The sequence below is a fragment of the Oncorhynchus keta genome, chromosome 12, assembly GCF_023373465.1.
Source record: "Oncorhynchus keta strain PuntledgeMale-10-30-2019 chromosome 12, Oket_V2, whole genome shotgun sequence".
Classification (NCBI taxonomy): Eukaryota; Metazoa; Chordata; class Actinopteri; order Salmoniformes; family Salmonidae; genus Oncorhynchus; species Oncorhynchus keta.
The window spans coordinates 27578761-27598821 of record NC_068432.1 but is presented as its reverse complement, the minus strand read 5'-3'; the positions used below and the strand labels follow the sequence as shown (position 1 = coordinate 27598821).

Sequence of the window (20061 nt, the reverse complement as noted above, 5' to 3'; positions counted from 1 at the left end):
CAAAGTTTTTTTTAAACCGACATGTTTCGGCCACATGGCCTTCACCACTACATTGGGTAGTGTGAACGGCCCAGTACGTCACTGGAGCCAAGCTTCCTGCCATCCAGGACCTCTATACCAGGCTGTGTCAGAGGAAGGCCCTAAAAATGATCAAAGACTACAGCCACCCTAGTCATAGACTGTTCTCTCTGCTACTGCACGGCAAGCGGTACCGGAGCACCAAGTCTAAGTCCAAGAGGCTTCTAAACAGCTTCTACCCCCAAGCCATAAGACTCCTGAACATCTAGTCAAATGGCTGCATTGTTGGTTAGGGGCTCATATGTAAGCATTTCACTGTAAGGTCTACTACACGCATGTGACTAATGCGATTTGATTTGATTTAATTTCTAAAAGTGATTCTTAATTTGACCAAACCCTTAACCCTAACCTTAACCCGGGCCTAACCCTTCCCTAACCTAAACCTAATTTTAACCAATTCGGAAATTAAGTATCGTTTTGAAGTTTGCACGCCAGACACGGTCCCCTTAGTTTTTCCCGATCAGGACAGAGCAGTTATAGGCCTGAGGATAGTGTGAGGAGAGCAGGGCCAGTTAAAAAATAATTGTGTTTTGAAGTGTTTTGATAGAGACACGGTGGAGAGGCCCCTTGTCTCTCTTACCTTCTGGGTTTCTGATGGGCAAATGGAGAGTTTTCCCTCCAGTAGATGATCTATAAGAAATTAATAACTTAATGTATGACTTTTTGTTTTCTGATGCAATTGAAACTTTCTGGCCTCTTGTCAAATAGTCCTACTCCAGTCTCCTTTTAAATTAATTTATCACCTGATTTACAAAAAGCACATCTCAATAGGTGGTCCAGGTATCCTCATGATGACATGGCGTCTCTATTGCTTCTCTTTTGTTCCTTTTTTATTTTTTATTAACAACAAATCGATACATAAAGCACATGAGGGAACACAAGCATACATAGATTACAAACAATGGACAATCGAGCTAGGGGGTACAATATCACATTACAATTACACAAGGACCTTAAGGGACATGCATATACTTACAATTATAATAGCTTTTTTTTGTCAGTAGAGCATTTAACCATCTTAAAATACAGTTCAATTTATTTTTGTAGGGTACGAAAATTTGGTTTTCTGTTTGTAAATGTACATTTGTGTAGAATAAGAATAATGAAATTAATTACATAAAAATGTTTCAGCTTATTTCTATTGTATGTAAAGAATCCAAACAGTACACCTCGCCACAATAGTGTAAAATCTTCATAAATGTGTTCAATTATAAACCTACTGATGTCTTGCCACAGTTTTCTTACCTGAATACAATGCCAAAAAATATGCAACACTGTTTCTGGGTGGTCATTACAAAAGGAGCAATTTGAGTTGATGTTTTCCTTAAACTTCTTCATATAGTGGTGGGCAGGATAATATTTATGAATAATTTTAACTGAAACTTCCTTAATTTTGTTAACAAGTAGGTATGTGTGTGGCAACATCCAAACTTTTTCCCCAACAGATATTATCAATAAATCCATTCCAATAAGGCAATCAAGGTTTGTATTGCTCTGCTGTTGAATGGACCAAAAGAGAAACAAATCTTTCCTACTGATGAGTCAACCGGGTCAATAGAAGGAAGGCTCTGAGGGTCAGGTCTTGAAACGTTCCTGAATAACATAGCAACACCTGCTTCTCTTTTGTTCCAACAAGTGAGTGTGGAGGCCGATGACATCAGAGGGCACCATCATACCACCTCCTTGAATGGCCTACTCCTTGAACTTTGCAGTTATGTCTAAAAATACACTATTTTGCTAAGAACATGTATTTTTAACTTTAAGTGTGTGTAGGCCTACACTACTGTATTTATTATACGTGGGATATTGTTTTTCAACAGGATAAATTCAACATTGACCACTAGATGTCCTCAGTCATATTCAGATCATGATTCAAATGTATATTGATTGGCTGAAATGTACCAACCTTTGTGAGTAAAGCATAATGTTACAAATATGGTTGTTTCATTTTATTATTGAAAGAAAACAGAATACGATAAAATATCATGGAATACTATAGAATATACATCTTCCAGAATGTCATCATGACATGTTTAATAAACTGAAAAAATGTTTAATAAAATGTGAGCATGCGATTTTTAGTAGTAGCTCTTTTGGATATAATGTAAACCTTTTCTCAGCCCCTGCGTGCTGCCAGACAGTGCAGACTCAATGGATTATATTTTGCAGTCGGTTCGTTTCTTCAACCTTGAACCTACGTACAGAAGAAAACTATCCGGTAGGAACGCCTTCTTCCATGAATGTCAGCTCAATTGCCCAATGAGAGCACAGAGCAAGACAGCAGTTCCTGTTTCAGTGGGTATGTTAGCCTAAGCAGCGAGAGGGATCCTGTCGAAACAAGGTACCAAACATGTCCTTAATTGTTATGTAGATAAAATGTAACTATCAAGATATTGTCCACGGAGGTCATGCAACAGTGTTTCAATGAAGTATAACGTCAGAACTCATGTAGGCCTACATTGAAGTTGGCGTTTGCTAGAGAGAGTGGATGCGTTAATTTCTGTGCTCTCTAGTCACTTTTCCAAGACTATGATTGAGGATGTGTTGTTTTGGTATTCAGTTATTTTCTATGTTTATTTCCTAGCTACTACACTATATCAAACTTAACCCTGGTGTATTAATAACAGAAAATAGAGTTTGCTTCAGTATTTTAGAATCAACTATTCTTTGCATGCAAACTATCCAGAATAATTATATTTTCAAATGTTATTTTTCCTTTGACCGCAGGAAGTTGGTTGCGCCTTAATTGGGGCAGACCGGCTCATGGTAAGGGCTGGAGCAGGGAGTGGAATGGTATCAAATGCATTAAACACATGGTTTCCATGTGTTTGATGCCATTCCATTCCAGCCATTATTATGAGCCATCCTTGCAGCAGCCTCCAATGCCTTTGATAATTTCTTGAGTTTTAAAGCATTAAATAGTCTATCATTGGGTCTCAACAGCTAAATCTAAGTTAGATTGTATTGCTGGAGTGATTCAATGAAATGCTTTGGCAATGTGTGTTGGTGGTGGTCAATGTCAAAGTTCAAGAGTTTGTCCGATACGAGATTAACAGACTTTAAATCACCCAACATTATACAGTAGCCTACTGGGGATTAGCTGACCAGAGAGGGTCTTGAAAACGGGCTTTATTTCTGCCATTGTTTCTTTAGTCATAATTTCATTATGAATCATGCATTGGCTGGCCTGATTTTGTATTGTGGAAACAAACGTTAATTGTTCATTGATTAATCAATAGTTGATTATTGATCTATGTGTATTCTGAAGTATTGGTTTGTGTTTCTAGGCATTGTGTGTGAGGGTCCCGTCTTCTGATGCTACCTGGACTTCCACAGAGACCGGGCCTGCTGTGGAATTCCCACCCCTCAGAAAGAACGACAGCTGGGACAGAGAACAGACAGCAACGTCCACATACAGGAGAAATAATAGCTTGGAAGTTCATAGAGGTGGACTGGAAGAGAAGGGACAGTCCTGAATGTGTAGTACAGTAGAAGCACCATCTATGTCAGAGAGTAACAGGGTGATAGCTGCTTTTCTGTAATGTCCATCCACATCCACCTGGGCAAGATTGAATCAGTGTTGTCAACCCAATGCCACATCTCAATTGTTGCTCAGTAAACATGAGCGTGGTATCTCTACCCAAAGGAAAGTCGGCCAGTAACCCCATACACTGGAAACGGCATCATGCAATGTGATTGGTTTTGTTACAAACGCTAAAGAATTTCAGAGCCAGCATTCACTAAAACAGTGATTTGCAACATTTGGAGAGAGCAAATCTAAAGTATTTTTATTTATTTTTTTACCTTGGAAATTAACAGTTTACAACCTTTAGATTTTTGTTCCAAGAGATTGGTCTGATTACCTCTGGAATCATGGCGGCCACTGGTTATGGATACTATCGTATGGTTATCTTCTTCTCCATGTTTACTGGCTACTCCCTGTACTACTTCAACAGGAAGACCTTCTCTTTTGTCATGCCCTCTGTGATGGAGGAGATTAAACTGGACAAGGATGACTTGGGTAAGAGCAGTCTTATGCTATATACGGTTGAAGTCGGAAGTTTACACACACCTTAGTCAAATACATTTAAACTCAGTTTTTCACAATTCCTGACATTTAATCATAGTAAAAATTCCCTGTCAGTTAGGATCACCACTTTATTTTAAGAATGTGAAATGTCAGAATAATACTAGAGTGATTTATTTCAGCTTTTATTTCTTTCATCACATTCCCAGTGGGTCAGAAGTTTACAGACTCAATTAGTGTTTTGTAGCATTGCCTTTAGATTGATTAACTTGGGTCAAATGTTTCGGGTAGCCTTCCACAAGCTTCCCACAATAAGTTGGGGGAATTTTGGCCCATTCCACCTGACAGAGCTGGTGTAACTGAATTAGGCTGGTAGGCCTCCTGGCTCGCACATGCTTTTTCAGTTCTGCCCATTTATTTTCTATAGGATTGAGGTCAGGGCTTTGTGATGGCCACACCAATACCTTGACTTTGTTGTCCTTAAGCCATTTTGCCACAACTTTGGACGTATACTTGAGGTCATTGTCCATTTGGAAGATCCATTTGCGACCAAGCTTTAACTTCCTGACTGATGTCTTGAGATGTTGCTTCAATATAGCCACATCATTTTCTTCCTCATGATGCCATCTATTTTGTGATGTGCAACTGTCCCTCCTGCAGCAATGACCCCCACAACATGATGCTGCCACCCCCGTGCTTCACGGTTGGTATGGTGTTCTTCGGCTTGCAAGCCTCACCCTTTTTCCTCCAAACATATCAATGGTAATTTATGGCCAAACGGTTCTATTTTTATTTCGTCAGACCAGAGGACATTTCTCCAAAAAGTGCAATCTTTGTCCCCATGTGTAGTTGTAAACCGTAGTCTGGCTTTCTTATGGTGGTTTTGGAGCAGTGGTTTCTTCCTTGCTGAGCGGCCTTTCACGTTATGTTAGTATAGGACTCATTTTACTGTTTCCTCCAGCATCTTCACAAGGTCCTTTGCTGTTGTTCTGGGATTGATTTGCACTTTTCGCACCAAAGTACGTTCATCTCTAGGATTCAGAATGCGTCTCCTTCCTGAGCGATATTTCGGCTGCGTGGTCCCATGGTGTTTATACTTGCGTACTATTGTTTGTACAGATGAACGTGGTACCTTCAGGCGTTTGGAAATTGCTCCCAAGGATGAACCAGACTTGTGGTCTACAATTTTTTTTCTGAGGTCTTGGCTGATTTATTTTGTTCTTCCCATAATGTCAAGGAAAAAGGCACTGAGTTTGAAGGTAGGCCTTGAAATACATCCACAGGTACACCTCCAATTGACTCAAATTATGTCAATTAGCCTATCAGAAGCTTCTAAAGCCATGACATCATTTTCTGGAATGTTCCAAACTGTTTAAAGGCACAATCAACTTAGTGTATGTAAACTTCTGACCCACTGGAATTGTGATACAGTGAATTATAAGTGAAATAATCTGTCTGTAAACAATTGTTGGAAAAATGACTTGTCATGCACAAAATAGATGTCCTAACCGACTTGCCAAAACTATAGTTTGTTAACAAGCAATTTGTGGAGTGGCTGAAAAACAAGTTTTAATGACACCAACCTAATTGTATGTAATCTTCGGACTTCAACTGTAGTTCATCTTTATTGTGACATGCATCCTATGAAATGCTGTGTGTCAATTCATTCAATATTATGTGAGAGAATGTGCAGCAGTCACTGTAAGCAACTTTTATTAAGCACACATCTGTATAGAGATGACATTGTATTTATCTTTAGTCAATTCACTGACCCACATAAGAAAATCAGTTTGGGCCTTCTATCTAAGGTTTAGAACCATCTATATCCCTTGTGATTGATGTCCTGTTAAGAATGTGTTTTCCTCTCCTGTCCTCTTAGGCCTGATCACCAGTAGTCAGACCATGGCCTATGCCATCAGTAAGTTCATCAGTGGTGTATTGTCCGACCAGATCAGCGCTCGCTGGCTCTTCTCCATTGGCCTCTTGGTGGTGGGGGGCATCAACGTGATCTTCTCATGGTCTTCCACTGTGACTGTGTTTTCTGCTCTGTGGTTTGTCAACGGTCTGGGCCAGGGCTTAGGCTGGCCACCATGTGGGAAGGTGCTGCGCAAGGTAAGACTGTGGCTCCTATAGGGAGAGGCTCCTGTAACATAGACTGAGGTGAATTCACAATCAATACATAATGAAAACCATTCAGGAAATCCCTGAAGTAAGGAAACTCTCACACCTGAAGGCTTGCGCCGTCAGCCATCTGTGTTTTAACACTTGGCTTTACAATATGCACACTATTATTTTGGGAAGGTATTTACACCCCACCCAAGAAACAGATCCCTTCGAAAAGAATAGTGACGAGAATGTGCTTCACCCTTTGCCTTTAGAGTGTACCTGTCACTCACCTCCCCCAAGTGTGGTCAGGAATTCGAACCCTTGCCATGACATAGCAGTGACCTTATGGGCTAGAGATGGTGATTTCTGGCATGAAGTCACAACAGCTTATGCCAACTGTAATCTTGGAACACTGAGTGCTCATGGTGCCATGTCCATGAGTTAGGGGCCACAAGGAAATTACTATTTCATGGAGATTGAGCAATACTGTTCTCAATCAGCATATACTACAGCCTTCCTATTACATTTCACACTTGTTTTCTGTCATATGTATTTGAATGAACTACAGTGTAGATTATACTGTTGTGTCTATTTGTACAATATCTGACGTAGATTTGAGTGCTATATGAATTCAACATGTGAGAGAAATAAAAATGATAAACCGATTATATAAATGTAATGTATTGGTGTTTTCCCCCATTCCGTACCCTCAGCCATTCATGTCAATCCTTTATTTCCTGATACAATTAAATTCATAATGAGTTAAGACAACAGGGGGCCTCCCGGGTGGCGCAGTGGTTAAGGGCCACCAGAAACTGGGTTCGCGACCAGTCTCTGTCGTAACTGGCCGCGACCGGGAGGTCTGTGGGGTGAGGCACAATTGGCATAGCGTCGTCCGGGTTAGGGAGGGATTGGCCGGAAGGGATATCCTTGTCTCATCGCGCACCAGCGACTCCTGTGGCGGGCCGGGCGCAGTGCATGCTAACGAAGGTTGCCAGGTGCACGGTGTTTCCTCCGACACATTGGTGCGGCTGGCTTCCGGGTTGGAGGCGTGCTGTGTTAAGAAGCATTGCGGCTTGGTTGGGTTGTGAATCGGAGAACACATGACCTTCGTCTCTCCCGAGCCGGTACAGGATTTGTAGCGATGAGACAAGATAGTAGCTACTAACAATTGGATACCACGAAATTGGGGAGAAAAAAGGGGGTAAAAAAAAGACAACAGGAGTCCTAAGAAGCTGCTGTCAATGATCGGGGAATAAAAGTACGTTCATCTCTAGGAGACACGGGATGGGTGGGAGTTAACAATGGGTGTGTCTATCAGAACACAAGGAGAGTGTAGCTTTTTTACAAAAACAGGTTTGTTGGCTTTTGTAGGCTTCAAGTAAGATGATACAAATGGTGATATAGATGGTTACACTAGGATGATACAGAAAGAATATATTGTTAATACAATATGCCATTAACATGGACAATAAACTGCAAACAACATACTTACATCAAACTGAAAGAACTTAAAGCTATACATTAGCATCTATATACAATATTAGCACTCTGGGAAATAAACACAGGCTCAATCAAATTAGCTCCCAATGAGGCAGGTAAATGCATTATAATCCAGTGAGCTCCTAAAGTATTGGGACAGTGACACTTTTTTTGTTTTGGCTCTGTACTCCAGCAATTTGGATTTTAAATGACGCATTGACTGAGGTTGAAGTGCAGACCGTCAGCTTTAATTTGAGGGTATTTCCATCCAAATCAGGTGAACTGTTTAGAAATTACAGTACTTTTTGTACATAGTCCACTCATTTTAGACGGATCCAAAAGTATTGGGACAAATTTACTTATGTGTATTAAAGTAGTCAAAGTTTAGTATTTGGTCTATATTCTTAGCACGCAATGATTGATTATATATTGTGACTCTACATACTTTTTGGATGCATTTGCTGTTTGTTTTGGTTGTTTCAGATTATTTTGTGCCCAATAGAAAGTAATGGTAAATAATGTATTGTGTCATTTTAGAATATGGGACCAAATGCCAAACATTTAATGTCATTAATTCACAAGTGAATTGGGCCCAATACTTTTGACTCCCAGAAAATGGAGGTGGGACTATGTACAAAAATTGCTGTATTTTTTTTTAAACGGTTCACCCGAAATGGAGGAAAATACCCTCAAATTAAAACTGACAGTCTGCACAAAACAGTAAGAGCACGGTCCTAATATTGAGTTGCACCCCCCTTTTGCCCTCAGAACAGCCTCAATTCGTCAGGGCATGGACTCTACAAAGTGTCTCAAGCGTTCCACAGGGATACTGGCCCATGTTGACAACAATGCTTCCCACAGTTGTCAAGTTGGCTGGATGTCCTTTGGGTGCTGGACCATTTTTGATACACAGGAAACTGCTGAATGTGAAAAACCCAGCAGTGTTGCAGTTCTTTACACACTCAAACTGGTGCGCCTGGCACCTACTACCAAACCCTGTTCAAAGGCAATTACATATTTGATTTTATAAACAGTACCAGTCAAAAGTTTGGACACATACTCATTCAAGGGTTTTTCTTTATTTTTACATTGTAGAATAATAGTGAAGACATCAAAACTATGAAATAACACATGGAATCATGTAGTAACCTAAAAAGTGTTATTTTATAGTTGAGATTCTTCATAGTAGCCATCCATTGCCTTGATGACAGGTTGCACACTTTTGGCATTCTCTCAACCAGCTTCATGATGTAGTCACCTGGAATGCATTTAAATGAACAGGTGTGCCTTCTTAAAAGTACATTTTTCGAATTTCTTTCCTTATTATTGCATTTGAGCCAATCAGTTGTGTTGTGACGAGGTAGGGGTGGTATACAGAAGATAGACATATTTGGTAAAAGACTGGCTCTCATGAAAGGAAGACCCAGAGTCACCTCTGCTGCAGAGGATAAGTTCATTAGAGTTACCAGCCTCAGAAATTGCAGCCCAAATAAATATTTCAGAGTTCAAGTAACAGACACATCTCAACATTCAACTGTTAAGATGAGACTGCTGCAAAGAAACCACTACTAAAGGACACCAATAAGAAGAGACCTGCTTATGCCAAGAAACATGGACAATGGTCATTAGACTGGTGAAAATCTGTCCTTTAGTCTGATGAGTCCAAATGTTAGATTTTTGGTTCCAACCGGCGTGTCTTGGTGAGACGCAGAGTAGGTGAATGGATGATCTCTGCATGTGTGGTTCCCACCGTGAAGCATGGAGGAGGAGATGTGATGCTGTGGGGGTGCTTTGCTGGTGAACTTGTCTGGGATTTATTTAGAATTCAAGGCACACTTTACCAGCATGGGTACCACAGCATTCTGGAATGCTTTTCCAACAGTCTTGAAGGAGTTCCCACATATGCTGTACACTTGTTGGCTGCTTTTCCTTCACACTGCTGTCCAACTCATCCCAAACCATCTCAATTGAGTTGAGGTTGGGTGATTGTGGAGTCCAGGTCTGATGCAGCACTCAATCACTCTCCTTCTTGGTCAAATAGCCCTTACACAGCCTGGAGGTGTGTTGGGTCATTGTCCTGTTGAAAAACAACTGATAGTCCCACTAGGCGCAAACCAGATGGGATGGCATATCGCTGCAGAATGCTGTGGAAGCCATGCTGATTAAGTGTGCCTTGAATTTTAAATAAATCACAGACAGTGTCACCAGCAAAGCACCGCCACACCATAACACCTCCTCCATGCTTTACGGTAGGAAATACACATGCAGAGATCATCCGTTCACCCACACCGCGTCTCACAAAGACACGGCGGTTAGAACCCAAAATCTAACATTTGGACTCGTCAGACCAAAGGACAGATTTCCACCTGTCTAATGTCCATTGCTCTTGTTTCTTGGCCCAAGCAAGTCTCTTCTTCTTATTGGTGTCCTTTAGTTGTGGTTTCTTTATAGCAATTTGACCATTCACGCAGTCTCGTCTGAACAGTTGATGTAGAGATGTCTGTTACTTGAGCTCTGTAAAGCATTTATTTGGGCTTCAATTTCTGAGGCTCATAACTCTAATGAACTTATCCTCTGCAGAGGTAACTCTGGGTCTTCCTTTCCTGTGGCGGTCCTCATGAGAGCCAGTTTCATCTTAGCGCTTGATGGTTTTTGCGACTGCACTTAAAGAAACTTTCAAAGTTCTTGAAATGTTCCGCATTGACTGACTTTCATGTCTTAAAGTAATGATGGACTGCCATTTCTCTTTGCTTATTTGAGCTCTTGCCATAATATGGACTTGGTCTTTTACCAAATAGGGCTATCTTCTGTATACCACCCCTACCTTGTCATAACACAACTGATTGGCTCGAAAGCATTAAGAAGGAAAGAAATTCCACAAATTAACTTTTAACAAGGCACACCTGTTAATTGAAATGCATTCGAAGTGACTACCTCATGAAGCTGGTTGAGAGAATGCCAAGAGTGTGCAAAGCTGTCATCAATGCAAAGGGTGGCTATTTGAATAATCTCAAATATAAAATATATTTTTATTTGATTAACTTTTTTGGTTCCTACATGATTACATAGGTGTTATTTCATAATTTTGATGTCTTCAATATTATTGTAAAAAGAGAGAGAAACCCTTGAATGAGTGAGTGCTCTAAAACTTTTGACTGGTCGTGTGTGTAAAAAATAATGGTGTGTATGAATATAAATGTTTACAGTAGTAGTTATATAGAATTAGCCATCACCAGAATACAGTATATACATATAAAGTGGGTAAAACAGTATGTAAACATTAATAAGGTGACCAGTGATCAATGACTATGTACATAGGGCAGGAGTGTCAAAGGTGCATGGTAGAGTACAAGGTGGTAGCCTGCTAGTAACAAGGTTCAAGGCAGGGTACTGGGCGGAGCCCGGCTAGTGGTGACTGTTTAACATTCTGATGCCCTGGAGATTGAAGCTGTTTATCATTCTCTCGGTCCCAGCTCTGAGGCACCTTTACTGTCCTCGCCTCCTAAATGGTAGCAGGGTGAACAGGCTGTGGCTCGGTTGGCTGAGGTCCTTGATGATCTTCTTGGCCTTCCTCTGACACCAGGTGCTGTAGAAGTCCTGGACTTGTCAGTGTATCCCCGGTGATGAGTTGGGCTCACCGCACCACCTTCTGGAGAGTCCTTCGGTTGCGGACGACGCAATTGCCGTACCAGGCAGTGATACAGCCCAACAGGATACTCTCAATGGTGTATCTGTAAAAGTTAATAAGTGTCTTAGGGGTGAAGCCAAATTTCTTCAGCCTCCTTCACAACACTGTTTGTGTGAAGGGACCATGTCAGGTTGTCAGTGATGTGCAAGCCGAGGAACTTGATGCTTTTGAATTGACCCTCTCCACTGCAGCCCCATCGATGTGGATAAGGGCGTGTTCTCTCTGCTGTCGCCTGTAATCCACACTCGGCTCCTTCGTTTTGTTGATATTGAGGGAGAGGTTATTTTTCTGGCACCGCTCCACCAGGGCTCTCCCCTCCCCTGTAGGCTGCCTCGTCGTTGTTGGTAATCAAGCCTACCACTGTTGTCGTCAGCAAACTTGATGATTGAGTTGGAGACCGTTGGTGAACAGGGAGTACAGCAGAGGACTGCGCACTCACCCCTGTAGGGTCCCGTATTGAGGATCAGCATGGCGGAGTTGTTGTTGCCTACTTGGGGTAGGCCCACTTCAGGAAGTCCAGGACCCAGTTGCACAGGGAGTGTCTCAGACACTCAAGGCTCTAAGCTTAGTGATGAGCTTGGAGGCCACTATGGTGTTGGAAGCTGAGCTGTAGTAGATAAAATCGAAGTTTATTTGTCACATGCGCCGAATACAACAAGTGTAGACCTTATAGCGAAACTCTTACTTACAAGCCCTTCACAGGAACAGCATTCTCATTTATCTTGTCCAAGTGGGATAGGGCAGTGTGCAGATCAATGGCGATTGCGTCGTCCATTGATCTGTTGGGGTGGTATGCCAATTGTAGTGGGTCTAGGGTGTCGGATAAGGTGGTGATATGATCTTTAACTTAGCCTCTCAAAGCACTTCATGATGACAGAAGTGAGTGCTACGGGGCAACCATTATTTAGTTGTTACCTTTGCTTTCTTGGGTACAGGAACACCCTGAAGCAAGTGGGTACAACAGACTGGGATATGGAGATATTGAATATGTTCGTAAACATCCAGTTGGTCTGCACATGCACTGAGGACGCGGATTGGGATGCCTTCTGGGCCGGAAGCCTTGCAAGGGTTAACACGTTTAAATTACTTACTAACGTCGGCCACAGAGAACGAGAGCACACGGTCCTCGTGGTGGGGCATTTAAAAGGCTAGTCCCACCCCTTTTAGGTGGTGGTGATCTGAATGATTACATTGAATGAGGTGTGTGGTGACCAATAGGTGGCAGGCTCCCCTCCAGTGTAGAAGGGAAGTGGGGGGGAGTTTGTAAAAATGGAAAAAGAACAATGCAGATAGCACCTCAGCCGGACTGTTTGAACAGTGCAGGGGGTAGTGGTGGACTGCTGGTTCTGTGCTTAGCACTCTGGATCAATATGGTATTAAAGCAACCTGCAGGTAGGATTTAAGTAGTCAGCCGGCAAATTGATTATGTTACTGTTAATTGCTGCGGTCACCATTTACGTGGCGTTATGGCTTGAGCTACATTACATCACTTTAGACAACTCGGCACAGCTTCAGAGGTTGTTAACTGATGACACTGGTTACAGTATTGACAGATAAAACCATAAAATAAGTATCCACAGTGGTCTAAATTTAGTATCAAAGTGAAAATGTTTTGACTTGCCTTTCCACATGTCTAGATGTCAGATCTATTTTACTGTTCTCAGTGTTCTCATTCTATAGTTTACATATTCATGCCATCAACATATCTGTTCTCAGTGGTTTGAGCCGTCTCAGTTTGGGACATGGTGGGCAGTGCTGTCCTGCAGCATGAACCTGGCCGGTGGATTGGGTCCTCTCCTGGCTATGGTATTGCTTCAGTACTACGACTGGAGGACTATCCTGTCCATGTCAGGCATCATCTGTGCATCCTTTTCTGTCATCTGCCTGGTGTTTATAAAGAACGAACCCAAAGACGTGGGCCTGCCCAGCATTGAGGCCTCAGCCAAGAAAGGAGGTGAGGAGAAAAAAAGCCGTTACCGCAGGACAGAGGACTGTTTTGCATTTGTTGATTTTGTGTGTTTTAAGATCCATGTGTACATTTTGTTTGGCTATATCCATATGTATTGCTCTGGTTACTCTGTCCAACAGACTTGGAGCATAATCATTAAAAACATGTTTTCTTTTTGTTTTATCCTGCAGTAGCCAACTGTGACAGTACTCTGAGTGAGTTCCTGCTGTCTCCATACCTGTGGGTGCTGTCCCTAGGCTACCTGGTAGTGTTCGGGGTGAAGACGGCATGCACTGACTGGGGCCAGCTCTATCTCATTCAGGATAAGGGCCAGACTGTCCTCATAGGTAACGCACACACACAATTTACAAGTGTATATCTAGGTATTTGCCTAACATCATGTACCGTACCAGTCAAAAGTTTGGACACATACTCATTCAAGGGTTTTTCTTTATTTTTACAATGTTCTACATTGTAGAATAATAGTGAAGAAATCAAAACTATGAAATAATATATATGGAATCATGTTGTAACCAAAAAAGTGTTAAACAAATCAAATATTTTTGAGACTCTTCAATGTAGCCACCCTTTGCCTTGATGACAGCTTTGCACACTCTTGGCATTTCCTCAACCAGCTTCACCTGGAATGCTTTTCCAACAGTCTTGAAGGAGTTCCCACATATGCTGAGCACTTGTTGGATGCTTTTCCTTCACTCTGCTGTCCAACTCATTTGTGTTGTGGTCGGGTGATTGTGGAGTCCAGGTCATCTGATGCAGCACTCCATTACTCTATTTGGTCAAATAGCCCTTACACAGACTGGAGGTGTGTTAGGTCATTGTCCTGTTGAAAAACAAATGACAGTCCCACTAAGCGCAAATCAGATGGGATGGCGTATCGCTGCAGTGTGCCTTGAATTCAAAATAAATCACTGACTGCTTCATCAGCGAAGCACCCACACACCATCACACCTCCTCCTCCATGCTAGTCTGCGTCTCACAAAGACACGGTGGTTGGAACCAAAAATCTCAAATTTGGACTCATCAGACCAAAGAACAGATTTCCACCAGTCTAATGTCCTTTGCTCGTGTTTATTGGCCCAAGCAAGTCTCTTCTTATTATTGGTGTCCTTTAGTAGTGTTTTCTTTGCAGCAATTCAACAATGAAGGCCTGATTCACACAGTCTCCTCTGAACTGTTGATGTCCTTGTGAAGCATTTATTTTGGCTGCAATTTCTGAGGCTTGTAACTCTAATGAAGTTATCCTCTGTAGCAGAGGTAACTCTTCCGGATTGACTGAACTTAATGTCTTAAAGTAGTGATGGACTATTGTTTCTCTTTGTTTATTTGAGCTGTTCTTGCCATAATATGGACTTTTACCAAATAGGGCTATCTTCTGTATACCACTCCTACATTGTCACAACACAACTGATTGGCTCAGGCGCATTAACAAGGAAAGACATTCCACATATTAACAAGGGACACCAGTTAATTGAAATTCATTCCAGGTGACTACCTCATGAATCTGGTTGAGAGAATGCCAAGAGTCTGCAAAGCTGTCATCAAGGCAAAGGGTGACTACTTTGAAGAATCTCCATATGTGTTATTTCATAGTTTTGATGTCTTCACTATTATTCTACAATGAAGATAATAGTAAAAATAAAGAAAAACCCTTGAATGAGTATGTGTGTCCAAACTTTTGATTGGTACTGTATGTCATCCAAAGGCAGTTCCTACATGAGTGCCTTGGAGGTTGGAGGTCTGGTGGGCAGCCTCGCAGCTGGCTTCCTGTCTGACAGGGCTGTTGCTAGGGTGAGTGACAACACCAATCACACATCAAAATAAGTGTTTACATCACTCTGCATTGTTTTTATTGTCTTATTGTCCCACAGCAAGGTTTGGGTACCCATGGTAACCCTCGCCATGTCCTCCTCCTCTCCATGATGGCTGGCATGTTTTTGTCCCTATACCTGTTCCGTGTCACTATCACAGCTGAGGCCCTAAAGGTACATTAAATTCAACATTCCCATTAAAATCTCAGTCATTTCATGGTGGTGATTTTGCAAGTTTTCAGTTGTTACTCCTCGTTTAAAGAATAATGTATAAAAAAACTATAATCTGTGCCATTTATCTTTTCTCGTCACATCACTGTTCCCACAGGAAGCTCCCGTCTGGGTAGTGGCCCTTCATCCTCTCTCTGTCCTTATTGGCCTGTCAGAGAAAGAGGTAGCCATTATAACGAATTTACTCAAATGTGTTTGTAGCTTACTTTGTTTATACTCTATCACATAATGTCCTAAGTCATCGGCAACACTATCTGTTGAAAAATTTATATTGGTTGCAAGAACAGGAATATTTATACTGAACAAAAATAGAAACAAAAATGTAAAGTGTTGGTCCCATTTTTCATGAGCTGAAATAAAAGATCCCAGAAGTGTTCCATATGCACAAAACTCTTATTTCTCTAAAATGCACAAATTTGTTTACATCCCTGTTACTGAGCATTTATCCTTTGCCAAGATAATCCATCCACCTGACAGGTGTGGCATATCAAGAAGCTAATAGTTTGATAATTACACAGGTGAACCTTGTGTTGGGGGCAATAAAAGGCCACTCTAAAATGTGCAGTTTTGTCACAAAACACAATGCCACAATTTTGAGGGAGTGTGCAATTGGCATGCTGACAGTTCCACCAGAACTGTTGCCAGATAATTTAATGTTAATTTCTCTACCATAAGCCACCTACAACGTTTTTTAGAGAATTTGGCAGTACATCCAACCGGCCTCACTACTTCAGACCACGTGTAACCACGCCAGCCCAGGACCTCCACATCCAGCTTTTTTACCTGCGGGATCGTCTTAGACCAGCAACACGGACAGCTGATGGAACTGAGGAGTATTTCTGTCTGTGATAAAGCCCTTTTGTGGGAATAAACTGATTGGCTAGCCCTGGCTCCCCAGTGGGTGGGCCTGGCTCCCATGGCTACACCCCAGCCCATTCATGTGAAATCCATAGATGAGTGCCTAATGAATTGATTTAAATTGACTGACTTCCTTATATGAACTGTAACTCAGTAAAATCTTTGAAATTGTTGCATGTTGCGTTTTTATATTTTTGTTCAGTATATATTTATCTGAGTTGTAGACCAATTTTAAATTATGTATATGAAAAAACATTCATTACGTTTTATATTCTGTTTCATATTCTCTCATCTAGATCTGGATACTTTCCCTGGGTGCTATGTTTGGATTCTCCTCTTATGGACCCATTGCATTGTTTGGTGTGATAGCCAATGAAAGTGCTCCAGCAAACTATTGTGGGTCCTCCCATGCCATCGTAGCTCTCATGGCCAATGGTAAGTTTCCTATATTGGTTCCTTTTTATCTGTATTCTCATAAAGACAACGCATGGTTCGTGAATTCTGCAATTCTCTGAAACATTCATATCAGTAAGCTAGCTGTGTTTTTATTGGTTGCAGTTGGGGCTTTCTTTGCGGGACTCCCCTTCAGCACCATCGCTAAATACTACAGCTGGGACATGGCCTTCTGGGTAGCTGAAGTGACCATTGCCGTGACGACAGTCATCTTCTTTCTGTTCCGTAACATTCGCACCAAAATGGGCCACATCCCCCAGAAAATGGATTGATTGATCTCTGCATCTCCTGAGCTATGCACAGGTTCCTGCTGTGTGACTGGGTGAATATTCTACAGCAAGGGTTGTTGGACTGGCTGCACATTACATAGCCCCTAAAGTACACCTCCTATCCCTGGAAACGCAACACTGTGTCAAAGTGATCTCACCTCGAGACGTTTTAGATGTTAGCAACCATGTTTTCTAAAAGGATACTTTGCTACAATTTAGTTTGTCATTTAATACACCGTCAAACTCCTCACAAGCCGTACAGTTCTAAGCACCTATGGAATCTACACCTTCGGCATCCACTCACAGTAATGACTTCTAAAAGTATAGTATATCATGTAGGCTTAAGTCCTAAATTTTGAATAATCTGTTCTCTTACCACTTATTTAGTCGGTATAATAACTAACATTATTTGAAGCATGTTGTTGATACACAGTGACTCTGCTGTCCATTGCATAGATTGCCTTCAGTGGATGCCAAATGTCTTGAAGATCCCGAATGCTTCATTGATGAGCCAGCATTAAAACTATGTATGTATAGAAATTTGCACAAAACGGTAATGTTTGACGATGACAGTAGTATTTCCCTTTCACTAATTCTTCATTTATAAAATAATGTTCAGTCAGGAAAATAGATACTTTACGACAAACACGACATCTATTTTTGATGACATACTGGCTTTACTAAATGGACTTTTAAAGTTTAGAGATCTTAGCTAGTTGTCTATGAAAATATTTAAATGCATCAACCTAAAAGGGATAGTTCAGGATTTTGGCATTGAGGCCCTTTATCTACTTCCCCAGAGTCAGATGAACATTTTCATGTATCTACGTGCAGTTTGAAGGAAATTGCTAACTTAAGGTGATGTAGCTGTGTGAAAAAATGTATAATCAATGGGGGTGAAAAATATTTAGGCTAACTATAATTTTTTTTCGCTATTGTTGTTTCAAATACTGTTATTATTACACAGAAATTGATTTCCCCTACACATTTTTCAACATACAGTGGGGCAAAAAAGTACTTAGTCAGCCACCAATTGTGCAAGTTATCCCACTTAAAAAGATGAGAGGCCTGTAATTGTCATCATAGGTACACTTCAACTATGACAGACAAAATGCGAGAAAAAAATCCAGAAAATCACATTGTAGGATTTTTAATGAATTTATTTGCAAATTATGGTGGAAAATAAGTATTTTCCAGAAATCTTGCTTGTTTGTAGGTGACCAAATACTTATTTTCCACCATAATTTGCAAATAAATTCATAAAAAATGCTACAATGTGATTTTCTGGATTTTTTTTCTGATTTTGTCTGTCATAGTTGAAGTGTACCTATGATGAAAATTACAGGCCTCTCTCATCTTTTTAAGTGGGAGAACTTGCACAATTGGTGGCTGACTAAATACTTTTTTGCCCCACTGTATAGTAATTTCAGAATCACCCAAGTTCTGTAGCCTATGCTGTTGCGGATGCAACACTTTCTGGCTGTGGGCTAACCTGGGACATTTCCGGATTGCCAAAATCCCGATTCCCGAACTATCCCTTTAATAATGTGAAGTCTTGAAAGCATTAAAGTATGCACACAGTCCAAGTGTTTGTCACAGGATACTGTTTTGTCACTACAGGTTTTGTTATTAGACAATGTGGTCACAGAGGCTGGGTTTACACAGGTATACTAATTCTGATCTTTTCCCCAATTATTGGTAGAAGAGCTGATCTGATTTGTGAAAAAATATCAGAATTAGATTTCTGAGCCTGGTCCCATACTGTATGAGCTGTGGCCAACTCTTCTATGTTTGCATTTACACAGGCAGCTCAATTCTGATGTTTATTTCTTCACTAATTAGTCTCTGAAATAGATCAGATATTGTTTTATAGCTGATTTGATTGGTCAAAAGACCAATTAGTTGGGGGGAAAAATATCTGAAATGGGCTGCCTGTGTAAATGCAGCCAAAGAGGCTGGAACACCAGGCTCGCATCATCCTGATATTCTCACCAAAGTATGAAATGTTGCGTTTATACACAGGTAGCGTAATTCTGATCTTTTGCCCAATTATTGGCAAAATAGCTGATCTGATTGGTCAAAATACCAATTAGTGAAATAAAAAATCAGAATTGGGCTGTCTGTGTCAACACATCCAATGGTTACATTCCCCTGCTCAGACGTTGCATGCATCAAGCAATGGTTTCATTCCACGTCATCGACTGTCATTGACTGACAGATTGCTATAACATATGATGTGGTTAGCTGATACTTTAAATACCTATTCAGGCTCTGTAAGATCTGGCATGCATCAGCAACGCCTGGGCTGAGCAATGCGCCCAATGGTTGCGTTTACACAGGCAGCCTTATTCTGATCTTTTGCCAATAATATGTCTTTCGGCCAATCAGCTCAGCTCTTTATCCATTATTTATAGTAATACTGTGAAATTGTGAAAATTATGATAATGCCATTTTTTTGTGTAAGAGCTGTTTTGGTGGAATGGAGTTTTGGCCTTCTTGGTGTTATCACCAGGCGGTAAATTAGTTAATAGACCAAGAGTTACAGACATCTTGGCTAATAACCTCTACATTGACAGTTTTCCCCTCTCAGACAGTCTTAGCTAAATTCTTACTTGAGAAATTGCTCTTTGCTAAGAAGCTATTTTTGTTTGTTTTAAAATGGTAAACAAATAATCACAGAAAGGTACTTGTACCCAGAAATGATTTGATATTTGGATAAAAATGGCTGCATTGGACCTTTTCACAAGCAGTTTATAACTGAAAAATATTTATCTCACTATTCTGTGCCACTCAGGCATATTTGTCTAACTGGAATTATTGAAATGATAAGGAAAACTAATAAAGAGCAATGAATGTATTGTCACCCTGTTCTTATTTCACTCTAAAGCCTGTTATGGACAGACCATTAATCATATAACGTACTGGTTTTCTAATCCAATGTGCCTTGTTGGTTACATTTACCACAGAAATAGAAGTAACCATATTGGGCACATTTTGCACATATTTGTTGGTTCTGCATGGGACTAAATTAATAAATATATGTACTGGGCAAAAATATAAATGCAACAATTTAATTTTTTTTCCTGAGTTAC

General features: G+C 40.9%; 1 protein-coding gene across 4 annotated transcripts; it reads left to right on the top strand.

Annotated features, from left to right (window-relative positions):
* Positions 1 to 2266: 2266 nt before the first annotated feature.
* Positions 2267 to 19826, top strand: LOC118391203 (glucose-6-phosphate exchanger SLC37A4-like). 4 transcript variants are annotated; one of them, XM_035782344.2, is made up of 10 exons: positions 2267 to 2419; positions 3366 to 4099; positions 5985 to 6217; positions 13098 to 13335; positions 13521 to 13676; positions 15053 to 15138; positions 15219 to 15332; positions 15487 to 15552; positions 16544 to 16682; positions 16806 to 19826. In XM_035782344.2, the coding sequence occupies exons 2-10, from the start codon at positions 3952 to 3954 to the stop codon at positions 16970 to 16972; spliced, it is 1347 nt and encodes a 448-aa protein (XP_035638237.1). In that variant the 5' UTR covers positions 2267 to 2419; positions 3366 to 3951; the 3' UTR covers positions 16973 to 19826. The 4 variants fall into 4 exon arrangements, with proteins under 4 accessions (XP_035638237.1, XP_035638238.1, XP_035638239.1 ...); XM_035782345.2 differs by lacking the exon at positions 2267 to 2419 and adding an exon at positions 2423 to 2526; XM_035782346.2 differs by lacking the exon at positions 2267 to 2419 and adding an exon at positions 2518 to 2630.
* The last annotated feature ends 235 nt before the right edge of the window (positions 19827 to 20061 follow it).

Coding starts and splice junctions, on each gene's coding strand:
- LOC118391203 (XM_035782344.2), top strand. CDS start 3,952: ATGGCGGCCACTGGTTATGGATACTATCGTATGGTTATCTTCTTCTCC. Junction 4,100..5,984: donor ACTGGACAAGGATGACTTGG/GTAAGAGCAGTC, acceptor CTGTCCTCTTAG/GCCTGATCACCAGTAGTCAG. Junction 15,139..15,218: donor CTGACAGGGCTGTTGCTAGG/GTGAGTGACAAC, acceptor ATTGTCCCACAG/CAAGGTTTGGGTACCCATGG.